Source organism: Polypterus senegalus, chromosome 10, assembly GCF_016835505.1.
Source record: "Polypterus senegalus isolate Bchr_013 chromosome 10, ASM1683550v1, whole genome shotgun sequence".
Classification (NCBI taxonomy): domain Eukaryota; kingdom Metazoa; phylum Chordata; class Cladistia; order Polypteriformes; family Polypteridae; genus Polypterus; species Polypterus senegalus.
In genome coordinates this window covers 137,470,636-137,498,264 of record NC_053163.1, presented here as the reverse complement: position 1 = coordinate 137,498,264, position 27,629 = coordinate 137,470,636, and the positions used below count along the sequence as shown (strand labels likewise).

The 27,629-nt window shown below is 35.7% G+C and overlaps 1 protein-coding gene across 2 annotated transcripts in view; it reads right to left on the bottom strand.

Moving 5' to 3' along the window:
* ell (elongation factor RNA polymerase II) overlaps positions 1–27,629 on the bottom strand; it is a 108,049-nt gene that overhangs the window by 42,820 nt on the left and 37,600 nt on the right. The window contains exons 2-4 of one of the 2 annotated variants that reach the window (XM_039766819.1): positions 7,970–8,017; positions 2,975–3,099; positions 2,415–2,578 (exon numbers count right to left, since the gene is read on the bottom strand). In XM_039766819.1, the coding sequence (XP_039622753.1) occupies positions 2,415–2,578; positions 2,975–3,099; positions 7,970–8,017 (337 nt within the window). The remainder of the gene's footprint in view (positions 1–2,414; positions 2,579–2,974; positions 3,100–7,969; positions 8,018–27,629) is intronic. The other variant, XM_039766820.1, reaches the window with a different exon arrangement.

Sequence of the window (27,629 nt, the reverse complement as noted above, 5' to 3'; positions counted from 1 at the left end):
ATGATGTTGTGATTGATGCAGAATGTGGTCTGGCATTATCTGGTTGAAAAATGCAGGGTCTTCCCTGAAAGAGATGACGTCTGGATGGGAGCATATGTTGTTCTAGAACCTGAATATATTTTTCTGCATTGATGGTGCCTTTCCAGACATGCAAGCTGCCCATGCCACACGCACTCATCCAACCCCATACCATCAGAGATGCAGACTTCTGAACTGAGCGTTGATAACAACTTGGGTTGTCCTTGTCCTCTTTGGTCCGGATGAGATGGCGTCCCAGATTTCCAAAAGAACTTGAATCGTGACTCGTCTGACCACAGAACAGTCTTCCATTTTGCCACACTCCATTTTAAATGATCCCTGGCCCAGTGACAACGCCTGAGCTTGTGGATCTTGCTTAGAAATGGCTTCTTCTTTGCACTGTAGAGTTTCAGCTGGCAACAGCGGATGGCACGGTGGGTTGTGTTCACTGACAATGGGTTTCTGGAAGTATTCCTGAACCCATTCTGTGATTTCCTTTACAGTAGCATTCCTGTTTGTGGTGCGGTGTCGTTTAAGGGCCCGGAGATCACGGGCATCCAGTACGGTTTTACGGCCTTGACCCTTGCGCACAGAGATTGTTCCAGATTCTCTGAATCTTGGATGATGTTATGCACAGTTGATGATGATAGATGCAAAGTCTTTGCAATTTTTCGCTGGGTAACACCTTTCTGATATTGCTCCACTATCTTTCTGTGCAACATTGTGGGAATTGGTGATCCTCTACCCATCTTGGCTTCTGAGTGACACTGCCACTCTGAGAAGCTCTTTTTATACCCAATCATGTTGCCAGTTGACCTAATTAGTGTTTATTGGTCTTCCAGCTCTTCGTTATGCTCAAATTTACTTTTTCCAGCCTCTTATTGCTTACTTGTCCCAACTTTTTTGGGATTTGTTGACACCGTGAAATTTTGAATCAATATATTTTTCCTTTAAAATGATACATTTACTCGGATTAAACGTTTGATCTGTCATCTACGTTCTATTACAAATAAAATATTGACATTTGCGATCTCCACATCATTGCATTCAGTTTTTATTCACAATTTGTTTAGTGTCCCAACTTTTTTGGAATCCGGAATGTAATTCGTGTTGCCAGCAAGAATTAAAAAGTTTCCAAAAACGTTGTCACAGTATGAAGTCCCATAAGATGGAGACTTTAACATGAGATTCTTTCAAGTCACACCTTACAACTATTTTCAAACAAGACTATGGTGAAGTAACCTCAGTCGTGTGAATGCTTTTAGCAGACACACTTCCTGAACTCTCAGCTCTTATAAATTTTATCAGGACAATAATTTTATACATTCTAGATGACACATTAATGACTAAACAAAGAAGAGTGAGCATGGACAAACAATCGAAAAAGTAGTTTTATTACAGAGAAAAACGATATTCACTCACAGTTTTATACGTTGCATTGCCACCATGTAAGTCCAAACACAGAATGAAAATTCAATGCGATCTCGAAGAAAAGTTACTTCCAAATACTGTTTTTACTAAAGTTTTAAGTGAAAATAATTAATATGTAACAATTTCCATGACAATAATCTCCTTAAATCTCCAGGGGGTGGGCGAGCGAAGCTCCATAGTTTTATATTTATAAAAAAAAAAAGACGAGACAAAAATCTGAACTAAATGTATCTATAATATGAGCATAGCTTTCAAGAAGCTGATTATGGATATAGGTTGTTCATATATAGTGAAAGGGTTTTATTACATTTAAAGATAAAGCTACAGACTAACTAAAACAGGTATATTTTAATTCCATTAAAATTATAGTAAAATTCCTTTAAATGTCTTAAGCCATTTTTTATTTCTTGAACAGCATAACCAGGAAGTTGCCAATTATTGTGGTTTTCAAAGGTAGAGAGTACATTAAAAAAATAGCTTAAATATTGCAAGAAATTGTAAACATCACGTAAAAGGCATGCCAAAGCAGAATCAAAATGGGTCTATGTGCTACAAGGGTGTATAGTTGTGCAGTATGTGCTATAATCTGCTGAAAATAATTTTTAAGTGTGTGTGCAGACGTGGGGTACCAAAAGGATATGCAGATAGAAGTGAAAATATCCAACAGTAAAAACCACAAGAATGTCATAATATAAATTACAAATCAATACATACGTATTGCAGAAAGAACTCTTATCACAGACATAAGAGTTCTTATTCTTATTCAACTTGTACATTTACAGTTTAGCACACAAAGGCATTCTGTTCCACGTACTGTGGAAAGAGCAAACATTGAAGTATCTGGCACAAAATGATCCATGCCTGCTAAAGGCTGTTTAAGGCAAAGATGAATCAAAGCAAGACAGCTACACAGAGGACATTAACAAACACATCAATGAAAACCTTGAGGAACTGCTCTCTCTTACCAACATATCTGCCTCCAGGCTTGATTACTATCGCTCCACGGCTCCGTGTCTCTTCCTCTGCTTGGGCCATGCTTTGCCTTGCTTTCTGGTATGAATCATCTGTGGCACACACAGTGATTTTATCCTGTATGTCTCCCAGGCAGTCCAGCTGAACTCCTCCATTGCTAAGGAAGAAGGGCAAATAAATGAATAATAAAAAAATTGTTTGTGGGGGTGTTTTACTTATTGGCAGTAATGATGTTGAGATATTTGCCCACAAGAATGAACTCTCTGACAAAATCTACACAAAAACAAAGTCTAAAACATAAATCAAGACTGAACACAAGCCAAACAAATTGTACTGGATATATGCTTGATGACAGACACCATTCTTACATATATTTCCCTAATGCAGACAGCTCTCCCAACTGACATGATTCCAGCTTTACTTGAACCATTTAAAACATCCAAATCAAAATGTTATGTAATAGCTGCCTCCAACCAACTTAAGGGAAAGTGTACACATCAGCTCATTGTGGTAGCAGTTAAGGACATAGGAAACAAAAATGCACTGGGCTCACCACCTTGAGACATACTGCTGGATGCAGTTGAAGCTCCCTTGGGGGTTGTCCTTGCCAACATTGGATAAATAGAATGTGAATCTTCGCAATTCATTTGGACATTCTGGCCTTGGAATTGCAATTTGCTAAATAGAGTAGGAAAAGAGAGAAGAAACCATTAAAACTAAAAAAATTAAAAGCTATCAGACTTCATAAGCAGCACTCAGCTCAAATGTTGACTAGGACGCTAAAAGAAAGGCAGATACTGCCAGATACATTGCTCCCTGTTGCCTGTCTCAGACAAACATACAGTAGTAGTGCATTTGTCATTAAGTAAAAGACCAAAGGGTCACACAAGTGTCCTCGTGTCCAAAGCTAGAAATACATTTCAATGTGCAGCACACCATAAACGTCTGCAGATTTCACCACAGAATTGCCTTACCCTGGTGTGTTATATACTAACAAAGGCTCAAACATACTGATAGAAAATAGGCAGCACACTTTGCTGAACTAAAATTTCAAGCTTCATTGAACAAGTAAAACAAATTTAAGGAAAAAAAAAACAAAAAAAAACAGTAGAATAAAAATAATGAAACAATTAATAGTTCACTTGTAGATCTTCAGTAATCTTGGGTGTCTAAGCTGCTTGATGCAGCTTGTGTACAAAGCCAGTGTCTCTCTGAATCTGCAGTTATTTATAATTCCATTTCTGTAGAACCGTATGATAAGGCTTCAGACCACTTGCAGGCAGAGGGTTATTTCTCTGGATGTTGTAATCCAGGTCCATCTTTAACATACTTTGTGGGATTAAGATCACAAGATAAGGCAGGCCATAGCAGCATCTGCCCACCAACTTTCACTCCTCAGGATAGTTGTGACCACAGCAGTTGTGTGTGGCCTAGCATTGTTCACATGCAGATATGAAACAGTGTCTCAAGAAGGTTCAGTCTGTGAGTTGGCCACGTAATTTTTGGTCACTTAAGGACAGGACCAGAGTGCAGCATCATCAACAGTGTCAGTGCCCTCTCTAATGGTACTGGTGACATTCCAGGCATGATGGAATGTATTGAAAGTCCACCTCTGCCTTGATGCAAGCTAAGCTTTGAATTAAGGCCTTTAAGTGAGACCTGATAGGTACTGAATCACTTGTAACTTGTTTGGAAAAAAATGCACCTAAGAAGTTTTTGTATATATTTCAAGCTACAGTGTCTTTCTTACTGGACAAATTGTATAGATTTCCCAGAGGACTAAAACTGACAATTTGAGAAGGAACACAAGCTATAATTTCCACGTTCCAGAAAATACTATACTTTCTCTTATATATGCCCATCTAAAGTGTACCAGAGCCTAAGGAGATAATGGCTAAACTATTAGTCCACAAATTTATAGTCAGACCGTCAGAACACCAAGTCACTGTATCTTCAGTGGTTGCTTAACATGTCAGTGCTTGTTTGCAAGTTGGAAGAAAAACAAAGTTATGATGACATTTACTTTAACATGCAATAGGAAAATACTGACGATGAAAGGTGCTGTATAAACAAAAGAACTGTTATAATTCATAATTTTTAAAATTTTATAATAGTTTTAACTTTTCTGCTTTGCATTTTACACAGTCAAAAAATTAAAAAGTCTAATTAAAACACACAAAAAGGAATCAGTAACTCAAAGGTAAAAACCTAACATTTTCCACTATGTAACCACAACCCCAATTTGCATGGGCCACCAGCCAAATTTAACAGTAAACATCAAATCTTAACAATCAGACTGCATCTTATAGCACCATCCCCAAACTCATTTCAACTCATATGGCCACTGCCATACAACGCTAACTGTGCAAGTAATTTTTAAATCATATTTAAGAAAGATTCTCTTTCTCCCTCTCACGTATCTTGCTCATCATACCAGTATAGTACGTGGATGCAGGAGACCCTTCGAAGAGGAAACTAATACATAATAAGGTGCTGTGAACCAACATTTACCCAAGAAAAGGAAAACTGATTTTTACATTGGTGTAGGTGGAGCTTCCAAAGTCTGTTTAGACAAATTCATCTAGGAGAAGAAAACTGATAAACTGGGGCAGATGGAACCCACTTAACTTGGGAAGATAGTCAATCTAGGAGAAGGAAAAACTCAAATCACAACTCTGTTGTTAAAGGTTTTCTCAGTGTTATTCAACTTTTTACATTTAGTTTACTATTACGCGGTGTATTCTATGGTATAATTATATATGTGCTTAAAAATCTTTAAAAAAAATTTACATACAATTAATCCGTTCCAGACCTTACAAATTGTATTTACATCCTATGGGGGAAAATTACTTCGGGTTCCGACCAAAGTTTTGGAACGAATTACGGTCGTGAACCGAGGTTCCACTGTACATACCTTAGAAATATTTTTTTTACATTAAAATAGGTATGCGTCGGATTAATTGGCCAAAACGGCAACCAGCCATGGGTCCAGTCCCGAGGTGGCCGGTTAAAAGGGATTGTACTGTAATAAAAATTGCGGAACACATCTTGGAAGTTGACAATCTTTAAATATTTGTAAAGTATGCTGTTAAGGGATGGGAGAAGGAAAAACTAAACAAAAATGCATATAGCAATAGAAAAATGAGCCTTCAAAGTCAAATGAAAATTGCTAACATATAGAATGGATAGAACACTGAAGGATAATAAAAACAATAGTCTAGAGTGTTACATTGTATGGAGCGGAGACATGGACAATGAGCAAAGGGAAAAGAAATAGATTAGAAAGTATTTGAATTGTATGGAGAACTGGAAAGGAGCATGCTTAAAACAGTGATAGGATGCAACAAAACTGGGTAGGACATGTACTAAGAGGAGCTGAACTGTTGAAAATAGTGACGAAGGGGAACCTGGAGAGAAAGAAAATCAAGAGAAATGCCAAGGCAGGACATGTTAAATTATCTGAACGACGGTAAATTAAACCACGAAAAGAAGAGAAGATAAAATACAATGGAGGAATCAGTGATCGAAAGACCTGCCTTAGTGCAGATAATTAAAGTTGACAGTACAAGGCATGCATATGTACCAAACAATGAAAATAGGGTAATGCAAAATATATTTGAAAAGACTGAAGTTGAGAACTGCATGGTAATGATTTTTTCAGTCCTGCTCTCAACCAGTCGCAATAAAACTCCCTCCCATGTCTATCCGTTCCAGCCTGTACCTAACTACATCTCCAAATTCCCCTTTAAAAGGCACCTAAATTGGGCTCATCGCCTAAGTGGTGTCCGAAAACAGCAGATTCTATGAAGTGGTGGGTTGGCAGGGGAGATGCACCGATGTGAGTAATTCTCTGAGCTTTTTCTTTTTATTCACAATACAATCATTAATTAATTACATCTTTTTAAAATGAAGGGTGACCAGGCATCCTCTCATTCACAAAATAAAATAGTGGAACTGGCAGGCATTCATAAATTCCAAAAAAAGTGATTGTCTTGATCATTATTTACACTGAGTAAAAAAAACAGCAGACCTACAGACTTTGTCCAATCCACATGCAACACATAGCTGTCTTGCGGTCACTATAACTAGGATATGGCAGAGGGTTTGTTTTAAAAAAATACACAGATGTCAATTTGCCTCAGGTGACAGCCTGGAGGGCTATGCAGAGCCACATTACTATTTAACACCAATAACAATGAACCACAAAAAAAACTGAATACCTGTAGTAGGCCTTGATAAAAAATATTGATTTTCTGATTGTCATTATCCATTTAAACAGTTAGATATTGAATCTTAATGTCTCAAGATCAATCTCGTGAATCTCTATCCTGCTCAATTATTACTATATGAAGACTTTTGCTTACCTTCACTTTTGGTGTCTTATCCAGTAGATGGCGGTAATTTGCCTGTTAAGGCTTTCTAAGAGAAAGACACTTCACTACTACGCATAAAATGTGACCTCTAACTGAAATCGTTGTTTGACACTTAAATCAGATGTACAGACTCAGATTTAAATGTGTCATTGGAAAAGAACAACCGTATAAAAGCAAAGTCATATATAAGCTGTGCAGGTCAGAAGTTACTTATTGTTGCAACACAACTTTTGTCTTTGCTGCTCCCATTAGGGGTCGCCACAGCAGATCATCCATTTCCGTATCACTACTGTGAACTCATCCATCATCATCAATACTGGCACCCCCGCAAGGCAGCATGCCGAGCTCCCGGCTTTACTCTCTCTTCACCTATGACTGCATAGCTAAGTACAGCTCTGATACCATCCTCAAGTTTGCCAACGACACCACTGGAATCTGTCTAAGGAGCTGATTGCGGATTGCTGCACTAAGGAGCTGATTGCGGATTTCCACAAGCAGGTGAGGGAGCATCGTCCCATTTACATCAGAAGGGAAGCTGTGAAGCAGGTTAGCAGCTTCAGGTTCCTTGGAGTGACCCTCACTGATAATAGCCAACTCACATTCCAGCAGTAGAAAGCCCAACACCTCTACTTCCACAGTCCTGTGCAGATTCTATAGCTATGCTATGGAATCCATCCTCATAGGATGCATTATATCCTAGAAGAGCAGGTGCTCAGTTCAGGATCGCAGAGCTCTGTGAATAGACCACAGCAGATTGGCACCCTGTGATCCACGACATTCACACCGCATGCTGTCTCAGGAAGGTAAACCGTATCAGGTGGGACTCGAGTCATCCTGCAATGCCACTTTTCACCTGGGACGTGTCCATCTGAACATGCACCTCCAGATTCAGGAATGGATTTTATCTTGTCACCTCCACTGCTACTACTACTGTTACCCTGCATATGCATTTTCTGCCACTCTTTGTATTTATTCTATATTTTGTCTCTGAGGTCTGTTCTCTGCCTCTGGAGGCAAATGAAAGTAAGCATTGAATATTTCTAAGCTTGAGGACTAAAACTACAAAAGGTAAAGTTCCTGGCTCACAGCACATGCTATAAAACAGCAGTATGTTTTGTTTTCACTCATAATTCATTCACCATATATTGTTTACTATAAAATTTGTAAACACTTACCCCCTGGCTGCCATTAAATCGGATTGAAGGGAAAGTTGACAGAACACCCTGTATTAAAGGAAAAAAGAAAAAAAAAAAAAAGGTTAAAATTTCAACCTCATCCAACCCCACTCCAACAACCAAACCTGAAAACCAAGTTTTCTTAATATGGTGTTAACCTGTGTGGTGTATTATTTCTACTATATTATAAAATGCTACAGTTTGGCTTTGGTGGTGCAAATCAAACAGGGAGGGCGAGTGTGAGACACACAAGGAGAAATAAAGGCATAGGAGCCACATTGAGTATCACATTCAAGGACAAAAAGTTTAAAACTGGACAGGAGGTGAACAAAGTGCCCTAAAATGACAATGTGTGAGAATCAGGCTTTCCAGGAACACATACACGAGAGAAAGCAATGAACAAGCAAGGCTTTTTGAGACACACAAGAATGCAGAGGAAAGGTAAACATACAGATTGGGCAAGAGATATCAAACATTTAAAAATTTCTTCTATTACCTGTAATATTACTAGCTAAATATATTACCTGTAATATTACTGGTTAAATATAAAATGAAGAAATAGTTTGAGCAGTCAGGAAAAAGTCCTGATTTATAATCTTAACCATGTGTTGGTCACCAAAAACAACAATGAACTGCTTCAAGCGAAAAGTAAATAATTTTTTATGAAAATCATTAAGATTTTTTATAATTACTTGCAGGTGGATACAATAGCAGAAGGTGAAAGGTGTGCACAAATAAAACTTTCTTGCCTCAATATATCAATAAACCCTGTGTCATTTTAAAGTAGTATGTGTGTGTTCTATTGAGCCACAGGAGAATTTTTCGGACTTGGTGTTTGAAGACTCTGACAATGCTTGGTATATTAATATCAGTAACTTCACTTCCCATCTACCATGAAAACCTCAGCAAGTTAACATGTACCAGAACCCAAAAGAGAGAGACATGGAACTGCAACTGTCAGCAGCAACACACACAAGTCACTACAGAGGAAAACTCTTTGAAAATTGACTTTATTGGAACAATGTCAGCTGTACATAATCTGATTTGGTGAACAAAGGGTCACTGCTTTTTATTACTCGTTTTTCATTTTTTGCCTGAGACAACCATCTCTTTTGTCCTGTTCTGTCAAACTCCACTGTTAAGAGTGCTGCAAATGTTGTCTGTGTGTGCTTTCTTTTTTTAAAAAAAATCCTCTGCATTATACCAGTATAAAGCACTTTTCTTCCAGAAGATAAACCCTAATAAAAAATCCTTTCACCATCTTTTGTTTCCTAAATTCAATCCAGTACCACTGTTCCTGCTGGTTTCTAGCTGAGAGCTAACAGCTAAAACACTTATTTATCAAGGTAAAAAAAATTCCAACAATCTGTTTTTTGCACATAAACCATATATTTTGTAAACCATATGCATACCTAAAAATAGAAAAGACCCCGATTTGTACTCCAGGACAGAGATTGGAAGACAATGCTTACAATTTCCAATGAAACCATAGGAAAACCGCTCCTTTTCTGAATGCAAATACTATAATTTAAGAAAAAATCATGGACTGGCAGGGAAAAAGGGTCCCAAGTCATGGAATCCACTGGATGTTGAAGCCTGGCATGTCGAAATTAAAAACCTTATGAGAGAATTGCAATAACACATACACTCTTACAAGATTTTGGCAATTTCATGTTTGTGTCTTAAAAAGGAACAGTCACACTTTTCTGTCTTTTAACATGGAATATTATTCTTTGCATTGCCAACACATCCAGTAACTGCAGAGTTGAATCTTGGGATCACAGTTCATCCACTAATTCAAAACTAAAGCAGTGACATCATCAGTTTGGTCTCCTCTGGCAATTTGTACTAAAACGTAATTTTTGTTTCACACCATAACTTTTTTGGAGAGTCTACATTAGAGTACTTTAGTTATTAAAATAAAAATATGACTGCTTTCCTTTAATACAGGATTTCATGTCTAAATGTAATTTGCATACAATGGCATATACAGTTTTTAAATTAAAATAAAATATTTTTTGCTAATACAAGGTGATTACACTTAGGGATGATGGATACGGAGCGTGCAGCCAAGTATTGAAGTATTTTTGTATGAAATACTGTCTCCCTTTGATACACTGAGGACAATCTAGCTTTACCAGAGGCAATAAATGTGCTAAATCATTATAGATGTAAAGGTAAATAAAATTATAGTTTCCAATGCAGTTCCTGGTAGGTTTCCATAGCCTAGATGCACCTCCTAACATCAGGTTTTGTAGAGAAAGAGCCCTGCCATTGCAAGCATGCAAAGATATATGTCAATGTATGGGTAGAAGAAAGCTGAACTCTGCAGCAGTAACAAATACAATCTTGTAACCTTTATCCCTCGAAAGAAATATAAAATAATAATACTGATAATAATGAGGCCCAGTGTTCAGAAGACCAAGCAAGAGGTGGGAAAAAATGTATCCAAAAAGAGCACCAGAAATCAAAAGAAAAACACTAAATTAACATGTTACAGGCAAGAGTAAGCAGGCATCAGAAGCACCACATGGAGCACTATACCAGAAATGAACATTTGTCAGACTCCCTCTTCTATAGTCATGCTTAAATCAAACTGGAGATCAAAATGAAACAATTTTTGCATTACATTATGAAATCAGTGATTGGCTTACAGTCTGTCAAATTTATTTTCATAGAATATGTTAACCTGTGTGTATATACAGCATAAGATGAATGTACTAAACAAAAAGCACTGAAGAAAATGTCTACAAGTGACAGAATTCCTTACTGTTCTCTGTACACTTAAAAATGTCATAGGACTATTATTGTCAATAACATTAAGATTATTTTTGTCTTAACTTATTTTTAAAGCTGTTGAAAATGTTATGTTATAAATTACTGCTTTTACTTTGGCATCCCCATTTTCACAATGTTTGTGTGCTGCTTTAATAGTGTTGATATGAGTGGGCGACAAGAGGTGTGCAGCATATGTCTTACAAGTCAGTAAGCTGCACTTTGAGATTTAGAGCTGCAGATTAAAAGAATGCTCTCTTTCATCTTGTTTTTGCTTTGTGTTTTGATTACAAACTTTGGGCTGATTAAAATTGCTTAATTTCTTAACCTCTATTCAAACAAAAATTCCTTATTCCTGTCCTTGCAGAACTTGTTTTAATATAGTAAAACTATGATCATCACATCCAAAAAGCATTATGGATAATGGAGTTTGCTTTAAAATTACTAGCCTATTTCTAGACTTTACAACTATTAGATGGGAGTCCCCATACAATGACATTTTTGGGCTAAGTGACTTCTAGTTGAACGGGATGTCAAACATGATAATCAAGGTGCCAATCTCGTTTCCTAAGGATGTAAAATTACATGACAAAGAATTGTTAGGTGAATGAACCTACATTATTCAGCAAATGCTCTCTAACAAAGTTTCACATTTTCAAAGTATTGCAAGCTTGCCCTTTTTCTAACAGCCAAAAATGTGCTGAATGACTGCACTGGTGCTGTATGAAAACTCTCCAGACATGTTGAATTCAGCTGCATTGCCTTTCCCCACCTTTAGGTTGTGGTATATACAACATGATGTATAACATAAAAAAGCCTCTGTTCTGTTTGGGAGGTCTGAAACAGGCGGTTCCCCTTTTCCTTGCGGCTGCATTCTATGCATTATACATCCGGGTGTGTTCTCATTGCTTGTAAGCTCTTGAATAATGTACACAGAGTTCACCCATTCAACTAAAGAAAAAAATCTAAACTTTCAAATTTTGTCAGGGTGAGTCAAACTAATACGAAGGGCAGTTATGATAGGAATTGCTACAATTGCCCCAGAATAAGATTATCTAAATAAAGTCTGATTGCTGGAAAAATCATGTAGTGTGTTACTCCAGTTTTCACTCAAAGAAACCTATCCTACTGTACATGCACACAATTTTTTTTTTGTAGCTCACACACAGCTATGCTTTTCAAAGTAGTGGTGAGTTTTTAAAAACAACAAAAAAAGCATTCAAGTTCTGCTGCTCATTTGATCATTTTCAAAGCATTCTGGAGTACATTTTTTTCACATAAGTACGATGCTTCAATATGAATTGAGGTGGAGCTCATCCAAGCATTGCTGGGTATAGATATCATCCAGACTTTCAAATTTATTTCTGCAATTTTAACTTTAAATAAGTGATTGCTTCATTATGCATGTAGAAATTTCCACTTAATTAGCCAAAAATCCAGACTTGCATTGGAAAAATTAAAATCAGCAGTGTAATCGTAAATCTGCAGGATGTTTACATTTTTTTATTTTTAAACTTTTCATCCATACCGTTTTCCTGTCAGAGTATAATTTTATGTAGCTTTAAGTCTGCTGAGCAGTCATAAGGCTATAAGCATGAATGCAGTTAATTTAATATGAGATGTAAGTACAGTTAAGTACAATACAGCGAACACACCAAGATTACCTATGCAAAAGTGAGAGGTACTCCCTCTTCGTATTTCTGACTTCTACTCAATTTAAATTTCTGGTGAGACTATTTGGAAAAAATGCAAGATTGCTGTTGATATTAACTGGTCAATAAAATGTATTAACTGTTTCATATTTTTTATTTTATACAACTATGGTTAGGTCAATTTCCGAGAACTGGGGAAATCTAAAAGACATCTGAATTCCACTTATTGATTCCTACACGTGCATTACCAAATCAACTATATAACTGCAATGCCTTGGACTCGCACCATGTAGATTTGCTGTGGTAACCATCGACCATCAGCAAAAACTTGCCTTGCATCAGCTACTCAGACACTTTCTGACAAAAAGCAGTCCATTGTTAAATCACTGCCATTTAGGTTGGTAGGAAAAGTATAATTTTAACATATAAATTAATTATAACAATTTTAAGTATAATAATGTTAGTGTTATTTTCCATTTTTATTGGAAGGGAGATGACAAAGGTTCTAAATCCAAAGTACAGTCCACCCCTTCTATACATATATTGTCTAATCATATGGTGCCTGCGTGGTATGAGGCACAGAAGTCAAAACTATTATCAGAGCTCAGTGATGTTAGCAAAGTGGCTTTAACCAGCGACAGCTGGACAAGTATTTCTCAAGATTATTGTATCACAGTGACAGAACATCACTGAAGGCAAAATGAGATAGAAAATTCTTAAAACAAAAGCAGTTTATAAAGTACAAACAAGAGCAGTAGTGGCTGAAGAAATCAATGATATTCTGCAGGAATTTAGCATCTTCAGTAAGGTAAATGCTGTCACTGTAAATAATGCTGCTAATATGGATGTGGCAATAAAAAAGCTACAGTTCTTAAAACTAGTCTGCTTTGCCCACTCAATCTTGGTGCACAACGCGTATACCCAATGAAATTAGTGGCAAACTGGACATCCAAGATTCATAGTGTGGCTGTCTGGATAAAAAGGTCAACTATGGCAAAGAATGTGCTCCGAGAAGAGCAAACAACTTCAAAGCAAGTTCACATTACTTACCCTTGGTAAAGAGAATCTGTTTTTGTAGCACTGTATTATATACGATTTACAGAATGTGTTACAAAACAAAGACTTGTCTCATTATAACACTACACCAAGACTGCATGTTATTCTTAATTCTTTTTTGTCATCCTGGCCATGTGACCTTACTATACTTTGTTACTTAGTATTGCCTAATCATATTTTTGTTTCATTGAGGACCAGGCTGACAAAGAGGTGAAGATGTATCAATAAATGCTCCCAACAATGACATATGAAGAACCTGCTGCCTGGTGGTGGAAAAAAGAACTGGACTTTTCATATTTGTGTATGCAGGCCTCCTCTACCCCTAGAGAGATCATTTTCTCCACTGATGGACAATATTTCCAGAGTGGTCACACACACTACCAGAAAAGGGCAATATGCTGATTTTTCGTAAATACAGTGGGCTTTATTGTTGCAGATTCACATACTTTGTGCATTTCTGAAATTTAGGTTGAAATTTTTTTTATAAATTTTATCTTGAAACACCCTGTTTTTGTTTAACTGCTTCAAATAAACTTTGTTGTAAAACTTTAAGTTGAACTCTTTAAAGAGAATAAAGAGTTTTTTATTGAAATATTTTGACCTTTATTTAAAATCATATTAGAATCGGAACCAAGAATCGATAACAGGAGTAAATAAGAAGAATCTGAATCAGATTTGGAATTGATAAAATCTAAACAGATACCAAACCCTTTATACAACCAACCAAAGCTGATGTCACAATTACATGACTTCTAGAAGAAGAAGAGACGCGTGCACGAGCGAGAGATGCGCACGAGAGAGAAGAACCATCAGCTCAGTTATACTCCCATGACGCTCAGCAGACAAAGTGTATCCATACTACTTGTATTGCAAGACATCGCTCGTTTTATCAAGTCAAAATTAAAAAATGTAGCTCGTCTTGCAAAACACTCGTAAACCAAGTTACTTGCAAACCGAGGTTCCACTTGTATATACAGTATTATTTATCAGTGTTTTGTTAGGAAAATTGATTTTTATGTTGATATTTTTGGGGGTGTGGAACAGATTAACTGGATTTCCATTATTTTCAATGGGGAAGTTTGTTCTAGATACGTGAAATTCGCTATACAAGCTCAGTGCTGCAATGAATTAAACTCATATCTCGAGGTTCCACTGTATTTAGATATGCTTACATTTAAAATCCACGATAGAGTGAAGCCGCGAAAGTCGAAGCACGATATAGCGAGGGATTATTGTATGTGTATGTATATATCTATACTAATAAAAGGCAAAGCCCTCACTGACTCATCACTAATTCTCCAAGTTCCCGTGTAGATAGAAGGCTGGAATTTGGCAAGCTCATTCCTTACAACTTCCTTACAAAAGTTGGGCAGGTTTCATTTTGAAATTCTACGCGTAATGGTCATAACTGGAAGCTATTTTTCTCCATATACTGTAATGGAGTTGAGCTCGAAAGTCGTGGGGGCGGAGTTTCGTGTGACCATCACGCCTCCCACATAATCACGTGAACTGACTGTCAACGCAGTACGTAGAAAACCAGGAAGAGCTCCAAAAAGCGCTGAAGAAAACATGCATTATATAATTGAGAAGGCAGCAAAACAATAAGAAGCGAGAGAGTGACATATACAACCATATTCATGAGTGCTGCTACTTCGGAAACAAAGCACGGTGTAAACCTAAAGTTTAAATTAAGTTCATAGACAGGCTGCCGCTGGCGTTTGTCATGCGGGATACAAGTTTAATGAGAGGACGCAGGATATAAACGAGAGTTTTGATCACTTTGTAACTAAGTTAAAATTGCAGGTGAAGAGCCGTGCTTATGCAAATTCCAAGAGACTGTCCACAAGTTAACACACACTCTGTCTCTACAGTTTCTCCACACTGAATCCTCCAGGCACTACTTACAAAAGGTTACATTGACAATCGTGTTACGTTATTTTTAAAATGTTTCCTTTTCTTAGCACAAGCACAGCTGAGAAGCTTCGATGCATGTAATCCATAACGCATTAAAAAAATCACGCATTTAATCATACTTTGCATTACAAACAAAGGGGAACCTGTGTCAATGCATGATTTCCTGGTACACCGATTACATTGATCAGCGCTTCCCGATTAATTTTAACCTCGCATCCCCTTGGTTTGAGAAGTAGTATGAAAAAATATGAGGTTAACACAGAAAAACAAATCACCAATTGAAGCTTTATGAATAATCGATTCGCCATCAATAATTGTTTTGTTAAAGCCATACTCAGTGTAATCCTCCTTCCATTTTATAGTTTTTCCGCCACTAGCCATGATTAAATGAACGGTAAAAAAAGTAAGGGCGAAGCGACGGTGACTTATTCAGGCAGGCAGGCGACAGCTCAATAGCTCGAATTTGGATATGAGTAGGTTCTATTATCGCCAGAAATATCTTTGTTAGGAATGGAACTTGAATTTAGTCTTTAAATTTCTATGGTAAAGAAAAAGTTATGCCATGATGACTAAATTTAACTATATAAAGTCAAAACTTGTGTATATAAAGTCATTCCCGAATATATAAAGTCAAAACCTGAGTATATAAAGACGGCGTTGGAATATTTCGGAATATATAAAGTAAGCGCTGGAATATATAAAGTCAAATCTTGAATATATAAAAAGTCAGCGTCGAAATATATAAAGTAAGTGCTGCAATATATAAAGTCAAAACTTCAATATATAAAAGTCAGCCCTGGAATGTCCATCCATTTCCCAACCCGTTGCATCCGACCACAGGGTCACGGGGATCTGCTGGAGCCAATCCCAGCCAACATTGGGCGCAAGGCAGGAACCAATCCTGGGCAGGGCACATGCATCATTTTCAAAACATTAACCTAACAGTGTTTTTTTAATTTATTTTTCTGAATACATTTGTTAACTTCGTTCAGTTCAGGGTCTTTTCAATCAACTGGATTTTGACTTTCACTTTATATATTCAGGAGTGAGTTTATATACTCCGATGTTGACTTTATATAATCAGACGCTGACTTTATATATTCAGATTTTGACTTTATATATTTCGGGTATTTTGCTATATCTATCTATCTATCTCTATATCTCTCTCTCTAAATCTATATCTATAGATATAGATATGACACCACCACTCATATCAATGACAAAACAATTACATTAACAATCATGTTACGTTATTTTTAAAATTTTTCCTTTTCATAACTTCTTTAACACACTACTTCTCCGCTGAAGTTCGGGTATTCTGCTTGCTTATATATATATATATATATATATATATATATATATATATATATATATATATATATATATATATATATATATATATATATAAATAAATAAGAGACAAGCTGCTTCTCTTTTGATTGTGAGGTCCAAAACACCCACGTTACTTCTTGTTGCTGTATTATATGCTATGTACTTCCTGGTTCACGTTCATTTGTCAGCTCCCACACCCTTGTGACCTTAAAGACAAAACCAAACCAGAGCAATTCATGGAGTAGATGGTCTAAGCTGCTGGGTATGTTACACTGCACGAATGACGGTTACAGGAGCATGCTGCAACTACTTCAAAACTTGCTATGATTATGTAAACAAAGTCAGTGACTGAAAAATTTGTAATAAAAAGACAAAGGCTTAAAATGAAGGACAAGCATTATGTCACAATTGAAGAATTCAGGGAGACATGTTTGCTGCAAATTCTAGCCTCAAGATCATAATGCAGTCATGTGGAATTTCCAACTCGGAAAGTTGTATTTAACGCTTGTCTGACAGCACGTGAACACAGCAATAGTCCTAAACCTGCATGTTTCCCGGTTTGCCAGTGATGTATTTTTAAAATCAATTCATTTTCATGTACTAGAACTATTCAGTTGTACTATAATCGTCTCAGCTTCACAAATAACCAGCTAACAGTTCATGCTGTCAACACAGCAATATAAAATACTGATTGACTGATGGCTGACAATATCTGCACAACAACAACATTTATTTATATAGCACATTTTCATACAAACAGTAGCTCAAAGTGCTTTACATATTAAAGAATAGAAAAATGAAAGACACAATTATAAAACAAAATAAATCAACATTAAATTAACATCGAATAAGAGTAAGGTTCAATGGCCAGGGGGGACAGAAAAAACAAAAAAACTCCAGACGGCTGGAGAAAAATAAAATCTGTAGGGATTCCAGACCATGAGACCGCCCAGTCCCCTCTGGGCATTCTACCTAACATAAATGAAACAGTCCTCTTTGGATTTAGGGTTCTCATGGAAGGGCTTGATGATGATGATGGTCACGTAGACTTCTGCCTTTTAATCCGTCCATCATTGTTGCACTTAGATCTTTAATGCTAATACAGTAAAGGCACCTCCTTAAAACAGACAATCAGGAATACATACAACGGATTTTTCTTCTTGATAAAAATACAGCTAATATTTTTAGGAACGGGAAATGTTTCTCCTTACTCCAACAGTGTTATACTACCAAATTAAATAAATTAATCAAACGTGGAGTAATAATGCATCAAAAATTTAATGGGTAAAGATTTTTCCAAAAAGAGTCATGTACACCTGATAAAAACTAGATCTGCATATACCCACATCCATAAATATCAGTCTACAGTACATAAATCAACCACATTGATTATAATAAAATAATAAATGGCCATATAAACCCCATCACTTCATTATATCCAACACCTAATATCTGACATATTAGGTGTATGGATTACTGAAACATGGGCATGTAATCGTAATAAAACAATACTCTGACCTTATCTAGAATTAAACCAAGGGTTGTACCACTAGGGAGGACAGAAAGTAGCTACGTTAGTGGTGGTTAGCAGAACATATGCCCCTCCCCCATATCCTTTAAAATATTCACTCTCTGATGAGGCATCTTTCCAGGAACAAACATCTTGACTAGTGTGCTTATTAAAGCATATCCTCAAATACATATCACTCAGAAAAATGTATAAAATTCTGTCTCATAAACCTAGGACACAATGTTTTTACATAAAGTTCTCCTCTTTGCCAATGTTTATTCTTCAAGAAAGTTGTGGGGGTTTGGGAAATCTTTCCAACAATGTTCACAATTTCTGTCCTCAGGAAAAAAAATACCACACAATAGCTTTGGTGATAATGGACACCATTGTCTTACTCCACATTCTGATTTGAAATAACTGAGCCTTATAGTGGCATTCAAATGTATGGGCACCGTTGCTTAATTAGGGCTGCAACTAATGATTATTTTGGTAGTCGACTAATTGTTCAATTTATTTTTCGATTAGTCACAATTATTTCATGCCTGCGACCTGTGGCTGCACATCCTGTTCTGGGCTCCAGTGCACGTCTTACCTCATCTACTCACGTCTGTCAACCTGATGTCTCTGGATTAACACGATTAAAATTAATAATAATCAAATTAAAATAACCAGTGAAACATGAGTTTGAAAAATAATCAGATGTTCTTATATTAGTGTGACCATCATAATAAAAAAAATACATTAAAAAATACAAACTAAAGTGCACGTAGGCTTTAAACAAAAAAAGTGTATTTAACTTAACCAAAAAATACATTATTAAAACTGAAACGTTTTTCATATTTTAGTAATAAATGAAAAAATTTAGACAAACTACATAATGTGTAAAGCCTGAAGTGCAAAGTCAAGGATGACGCATTAACTTCTGTGGTGGAGCAGTAGGAATTGCTGACTTATAATCATGAGTCCCCTGGTTCGATCCCGACTGCCTCATATTTACCGTTTTGAGTAGAGTTACTCTTACTGTTAATATTATACAATAAACACATACATTTGATTTGCATCTGTAACAGCCACTGTAAATGTATAGTAAAAAAAAAGTTACCTTTTTTCCCCCACTTATTCTTTCAGTCACAATCACAATACATACTACCACCCCCCTAGGGATCTGACGATGTTACTTTTAAATAAGAAACTGGGAATAACTGTAGATGTGAGTGGTGTTTTGAGACAAATCGAACTGTAAATTCTCTGATCTGGATGGAAAAAAGCTGACACACAAATGATGGCAAATCTGCCTTAGTCGTATCTCATTGTCACTTGATTTTTTTTTTTTATTCAATTTTATTAAGTGTTCCCGATTACGCTGAATTAGTATGCGCCTTATGGCCCGTGACGTCAAAGCCGCACTGACAAAAAAAAAAAAAAAAGAGACATAGGTATATGATATTTGGAATTATTCATTTTATGACCTTATAGTACATTTTGGAAAACATTGTGGCATTGAGACTATTATATTAAATATACTTCCAAGTTTGGATACCAAGTGCCTCTTTAATAGAACAAAGCAATTTTCTTTTGTTTTAGCGAAACCTTTTGCCAAGATTATCATTCAAGTGAAATTGGTCTATATAGCTGTACGTTTCAGTAAGTATTTTTTTTCTTTAAGAATCAATACTTACTGTTTATGGTAAAATAATTTTTTTTCTAACAAAAATGGTTCTAACCAGGGTAAATATTTTATAAAATTCCAATGGAAAGGAATCTGGGCCCACTGCTTTCCCACTTCACATTGAGTTTATGGCATTGGATATTTTAGAGAACTCCGTTTTATCCATGCATTTCTATATGAAAAGTACTGAGCTGTGGTATGTGTTTTTACAGTACTCACCCTTAGTTTGTACCTCAACGTCTTTATACTGCAAGGAATACAAGGACTTGCTGTACTCCTAATGTGTCAGTTACTTGTTTCTGATTCTTAATTTTATTTCCTGCTACATCAATCTCCATAACTGGCTACAAATGGAAATATTTTGTGAATTAAAATTCCAATACTTGTGGTTTTATCATAGTTACAGTGAAAACTTTGACCAGTCATTTTTCAGGTGATATTAGAGCACTTTCTCAATTATGATTGTTGGATTAGAAGAAGAAGAAGAAAAAAAAAAGTTCTGCCTTCCAGAAAAATATTTTTGATATATATAATGAATGTGTGATGTGTTCAATTTTAGATATATCATCAATTTCACACCTGCCATTGCTGGCCCTTGCAAGCAATAAAATAACCAATAAACAAACCTTCCCTTGCGATTGTCTCTGAAACATTTGCTTTCCTTCTCTGGTATCAGCCAGTAAATAAGAGATCATAAGGGCATGAAGACAAAAATTGCTTTTTATGTTGAATACAGAGTGCTTCAGACACACATTCACCTACGATACTAAATGTGTTGGAATTTCACAAGATATCTTGGTTCAAAATTTTGAATAAACTAAGGTTTTTTCAGTGAATTATCTTGCATGCCAGACTAAGTTAGCCCACTTTTCACTTTAACCTAGAAATTACAAGGATACAAAGTCCTCTTTTAAAAGAATTTCGATAATGCAATGGAAAACTCTTTAGATAGGAAATCAATATTCTCAAAAAAATATACTTCAAAAGCTCCTATATCTCTTTCAAATCATCTATGTATGAATGTAGGCACTAGTGCTAGATTGGTACTAAAATTTTGTATCAATACCAATAGGACATCAGCAGCAGTGAAATGGTATTGATCCAAATAAAGGAAAATTAATGATAACTGAAACGCTCATAAAAGTTTACACAATCACAAGCCAACCTGATGCACTTCACAAGCATGGATAACACATGTTGCGACACAATCATACACCTCCATACTTTGCTACATGCTGCGGTTTCACACCGAATTCTTTTGTGCGACGAAATTTGCTGTTCAATGCAGAGAAGGCAATGTGTCAAAGAGAAGGACTGGGATGGAGACTCATTGCCTTGTTACAAGCAGTGGATCCCCTTTGACTTCTCTAGCACAGAGGTTCTTAAACATTTTAAACTTAGGACCCAAATAAGAAAATTAGTACCGTACTAGGACTCAAGAAGTGGATTATCATCATAATGATAGTGGAGTCAAAGATACAAACAATGGCCATATAATAAAGTAAACATTTTCATTTCATCTCAAGCTTATTTCTCACATGATTACTACTAAACGAGAAAAGTGGGGAAAAAAAAATTGTTAAATTAATACTCCATTCATTAAAACTTGCTTACCATGAGCAGGGTAATGGGACAGATGGTGTCAATCTCTGCAAACACACAGGGTAAGGCAAGGAAATCCCCTGAACAAGCCACCAGTCCACCATAGGGTAAACACACACAGATACGATACATACAAACACAATCTAGGTTCAGTTCACTAATACTGATCCAACCAATCTGCATATCTTTGAACTGCAAGAGGACACTAAAGCACCTAGAGGAAACATATGTGCAAACAGGAAGCACCAGAGGCTTGAACCGAAAACAATTACATTAAAAACAGGAACAGATTCCTGAGGTGTATCACTGCCAGTGGAAATGCTTGATACAAGGTACTGGATAAGAAATGATGTAGCTCAAAAATTAATAGCTAAGCTTATTTACCTTGCCTTATGTAATTAAAAAATTTAAATGAGTTCCATCATTAACAAAACATTGTTCTAAATGAGTTTGCAAATAGTTTAAAATAACTCAAGAGCCATTTAACAATTCAATTAACAAGGCAGTGTTCTAACAAACTTGTTTTATTGGAAATGTAATATTTACCAAGGAAGCTTTAAGTACAAAATCTGATGTGTTTTCTCTCTGACACCTGGCTTGGTAAATCTGATACTAATAGTTACACATTTCTTCATAATCAAGGGATATTGGTCAAGATGCAACCCTGGGATAATTATATGCAATGCAAACTGCCTCTAAAAATTTAAGCAAATTTTCATCTTTTGAAGCATTTGTATTGGATATTAAAACAGACTTCAGCACAACTACAGTCTACAGAACACCGGGGCATTTTCAATGTTTATTTGATATCCTTTTATCCGAGTTAGCCATAAATTATAATCATGTAGTGTTAATGAGGGATTTTATTATACATAATGTGGTAACTGACACTTTAATCAAATGCTTTATTTGTTATATTCAATTTGCATGACTCAGTCATAACCAGACATTTGATCTATTAATTATGGAATTGAGAACCAAAATTTCAATATTACACCTTTCAAGTTATTTTTGATCACTACTTAATCACATTTGACTTGGTTCTGCCCTTACATGTACACTCGCAGATTAAAAACACAGACAGTGCGACTATAAGCTCTGCCTTAAAATTTGTAGATACTTTGAGAAACAAGCATAATTGTTGAAAACAATCTGGATAACTAGTAACAAATAATACAACTTTCAAAGAGGCTTTGGATACAGTAGCTCGCATTAAAACAAAAGTGATTAAACCACATAGAAACTCACCCTGGTTTAATGGGAATACTCAAACTCTTTTAAGTTAGAATGCCAAAAACTAGAGGACAGATGTCTTTCAAATTACATGGACAGAGCATTAAAAAATACAAAGGAGCTCTCTTTATAGCCTACTCTACAATACTATTCTAGATAAATAGATAACATTAATAATCCTCATGAACTGTTTAGAACAGTGGCTGTTTAGAACACATGAGAATTCTAAACTACAATGCAAAATATCTACAGGCATTAGCAGTGCAGTTTTTATGAATCTCTAATGAGAAACAAACGTAATGTTAGATTAGCAAACCCTGGCTCATCTTGCACATGCCACTTAAGTTTGTTCATTTTTCCAAATTAAAATTACTAAACTGTTATTTCAAGAATAAAACCCTACTACTTGCTCCTTAGAATTAGTACCAACTACTAAAAAGCTCAGCAGATGTTCTTGCAGCACACATTCTTAGCATTATCAATAGTTCATTGCTTAATTGCACAGTTCCTGATTAGCTAAAAGTGTCAGTTATCAGACAGTTATGTAAAATGCCAGAGCTAGATCCACATACACTTAAGTACAGTCCCATTTTAAATCTGTCTTTTCTCTCTAAAATACTTCAAAAAGTAGTGTCAACTTCAGTCTCCTTACAGGTTACAATTTGAGAAGTTCCAGTCTGGTTCCTGCATTGGTCATAGTACAGAAACAGCACTAACCCATGTTTTAAACGATATTCAGATATCATCGGATGAAGGAAAGTCCACAAAAATTGTTAGATTAAGGCACAGCAATTTGACACCATTGACACTTCTATTTTATAATGGGAGGCTGGAAAATTACATTGGGATCACAGGTACTCTGGTTGCCTGGTTTAGTTCTTATGAAATTGTACGTACACACAGATTTCAAAGTCACATAATTTGTTATTACAGTATGGACATAAATATGCTGACAGTACTCCATAATTATACTCAGAAGTTAAATAAAGGTGTACCACAGAGCTCAGTATTTGGACCATTACTGTTTTCACTTTACATGCTTCCATTGGGATCTTACATTAGAAAAATGTTTCACTTATATGCAGATGACACCCAAATACCAAATATACCTTTAAGACCAAATGACATTTCTCTGATGCCGTTCCGAATTGTGTCAGTGTGTTAAAGGAGTGAATGCATGAAAACTATTGGTCTCTACATACAAAAAAAAAAAAATCAGAAATGTTTTTTTATTGAAGGGATTGATACTGACCACAACATTCTGTCATTGTTTACCTCCCTTGGAGTCACCATTAGTTTTACTAAATCAGCACAAATTTTAGGTGTTATTTTTGACTCTAACATGTCATTTAAACAAACACTACAAAACTGTCTAAAACAGGTTTTTCCATTTTAAAAATGTTGGAAGATTGACATTTTCTAAATATGCAAGATACAGAGAAACAATGCTTTATTCACTATCTGTTCAAATCGTTCTTTATGCAGTTACCAGTAAACTCAAAATGCTGCTGCAAAAACTCTGACACAAACTTACAAACACAAGCACGTAACTCAAGTTCTAAAGTCCTTACACTGGCTCCCAGTTAAGCTTTGGGCCAACTTCAAAATCCTCCTATTAACCAATAAAACCCTGCTTACTTATCTGAGCTTATTACTACTTACAAAAGAGTACACACAGCAGTCTCAAGTTGCTTGCCTACCTAACATTCTAAGGATTAATAAAATAAGAGTGGAAGGTCAAGCATTTAGTTAGTTTTCGTAGACCAAAAATAGGCACTGTGGACAGATTTCTTTAAAGTGTACCAATTTTGATATTTATATATCTGTATGTTTTGAAGTATTATGCAACAAATTTAACTACCAGAGATAGTTTTCTTTTTTTAATGAGCAAAATTAGAAACTTAAAATTTATTCAGGAAAAAATCTCAACCAACAATAATGTCTTAGAGAACCTGCATTGCTTGATCATATAGTTTGTAAATATTCTACACTTGAACCATTTTTGGCAGAAAATGTCTCTCTCTCCCTTTGATTTAAAAATGCTTTGAGGGCAATAACCAGGTGAAACAACATGGGGGATAGAAAGGTACTATAGATAGTGGAGAAGGAAAAAAAAACACACCAGTTCTAATATCCTATGCTACACTATTTGCATGAAAATGTTTTTGCTTAACTAGAAGTAATGTACCTCACCTTCCATTCTTCAGTGGAAAAGCGATGTTCTATATTATCTCAATTTGGAAAAAAAAAATCAAATGCTCTTTAAAAGGATCTGTTCAGAATGTATTCAAAACTTGGCAAAATCTAATGAAATTTTAAAGTAAAGTAAACATGCCAAGGCCTGTGCTGAACCTTTATTTGCTGTTTTATCCTAAAGGCATGTTTATATAGTTGTATAGCTTTCTTCATCAGTTGAGGGTTAAGTGACAATGTCATGGATGCTCTTTGGAGCGTAGTATTGTACTGGCTGTTTTTATTTAATTGGGTTGTGTTTAGGTGATGTGTCAAATTTCTTAAATAAAGGTTTTTGAAAATTCACTTCCTCTGTCAGGGTTTAAACTAACTTTTCAGTCAGATTGGCATTTTCTTAATAAGGTGTGTAGTTAACACATGCAAGGTGGTTAGCTGAAGCCAGCAATGCAAATGGAAGATTGAGGCTCCTACTATACCACTCTACAATTCCTCTGAAATCAAAGCATGCCAAACCGCACACACATTGGCACTGGCATGCAAGTCAAACACCACTATATTACTTGTAGAACTTCCCTGACATGTACTGGATAGAGGCTAATGAAATGCTAAAAGAGGCCTATTCACTAGAACAAACAGGTGTATGGTACTGGTTTGTAGTGCTCATTTGAAATTTTTTAAATGTTCTTTGGAATTCACAAATATAAAGTAAGAGGGGATTCACGCAGAGCAGCTCAATTTTATTACCACTGTTTTATGCATCTTACACAGACACAAAGCCATCTCACTCAACATTGTGTAGGGTTGTCAGAAGTATCAAAATATCAGTTTTAAAATTACTTTAATACTTATTTTTCATGGTGCTGAATCATGCCTACATTAGGAATGCACCTCCAGCACTCTTTAGTAAGCCTCAAACTACCAATTTGTCTTACTAGAGTTGCAGCCCCATTTTCTTCCTTTCACTGGTTTTAATAAGATGGCTACTTCATCAACACTGAAGCCTTCATCAGCACACTTAATTGATAAACAGGGCATCCTGAGTGTTGGCTGGAAAGATTTTGGATTTGTGCAAATGCGAACAGAAAACCACATGCAAGCCTGTATGCAAGGTTTGCTACCACAACAAATTTAGCCAAACACTTGAAGTATCAACACACCAGTCAATATAAAAAGTTTTGAGAGATATCTTGATTATAAATTAGAGAAGCATTAAGTATAAACCTGTATAAATGGAAAGAATGAGGTACTTATTGTTCAACCGGTTGAAACATTTTGTAACAGGTTAAACATATAATGTATTAAGGCAGGAGTCTGCAGTTATGTTTCCCCTCATGCCAGTTTTATTCTGAGCTGCTCATTCACGGGAAACACTTTAGCCTTAGGACTGCCACTCCCTAAATTTTTAAACACAAAAGATGAAGTGTGCTGCCATAGAGCATAACTTTTAATTTGTGCAATTTTGAAATTCTCTTTTGTCACATTTACTATGTAATAGAAGGCACTATAAAACTTTTTAGTACTTAATTGCAAAAATAGTGGCACTACTCCACATAGAAAAAAGTCACAAAAACATTTAAGTTTATTTGCAAAAAAATGCAATATACACAGTCTGTTTTTATGCAAAGCCTTCAGGTTTAGTTGTCTTTTTTAGGAGAATCGTTTACAAAAGACCACTGTTTTTCCACTTAAATGTTTAGTTTTCTGTTTCAATATACCTTTATGTTAATGTTTTAATATGTTTATGTATCCTGCAAAAAGACTTCTAAAAGAATGCAAAATTGTTTCAATTCACAATTAATGCCATTTGTAACATGTCAATGTACTACCTTTCTAACAGTATGTTTTCATCAATGTTTACTCCTTTTACAAAAAAATTGCACTACATTAAGTACTTGCATCTAACGAATAAAAGTATTTTCTATCTAAAGATTTTAATGCATACAGAACTCCAATGTATTTAAATATTTTTGAGTTATAAAATTTTATCAAATTTCAATATCTTGCTGTATCAAAGCTTGAAACTTTGGTATCATGACAACAGTGTCTACTGGTCCCTGCAGCATGTGGTAGCCAAACTGAAGTCCCATTCAGGAACCATCCACTGCAGACTCCAAAAGCCTTTCCTTTTGTCTTTGCCAAGCATACCAATGCCAAGACTACAATCTCTGCTCTCTACTACTAGCAGACTAATTCAGAACAGAAAATAATGCAGAATGCTTTACTCAGCCTATTTCTTTCAATGGGCTGTTCTAAGCTATGCAGGAACACAGTCCAGAAATTTCCAATAGGAAGATGATCACGTTAGCATTTACCAAAGGCCATCATACAAGAAAGAGTCAAATCAACATTTACAAGGCTTACAAGCTGGTGTTAATCTAGTTTACTAGAGTGTAACTCTTAACAGGCAAGAGGACTGGCACCTAGACACGCAATTCTATGATAAAATTTTTAAAAGGAGATAAATCAAATTCTGAATTGATTACTTAGCAGAATGTCAGACAACCAAAAGAATATCAAAATTTCTCTCATGATAAGGTACTAATTATGTAAAAATCACCCCTAAAACCTCCATGTGTAACAGGTATATTTAATCCACCAAACCTGCAATTCAGACGAACACAAACATGTATAGTTTGTTATATCTTTAATAGGGTACAGTTTAAAAAGTATTTTAAATAGCTTTAAATTATGCATAAATATATTCATGTTCACACACAGCAGGTC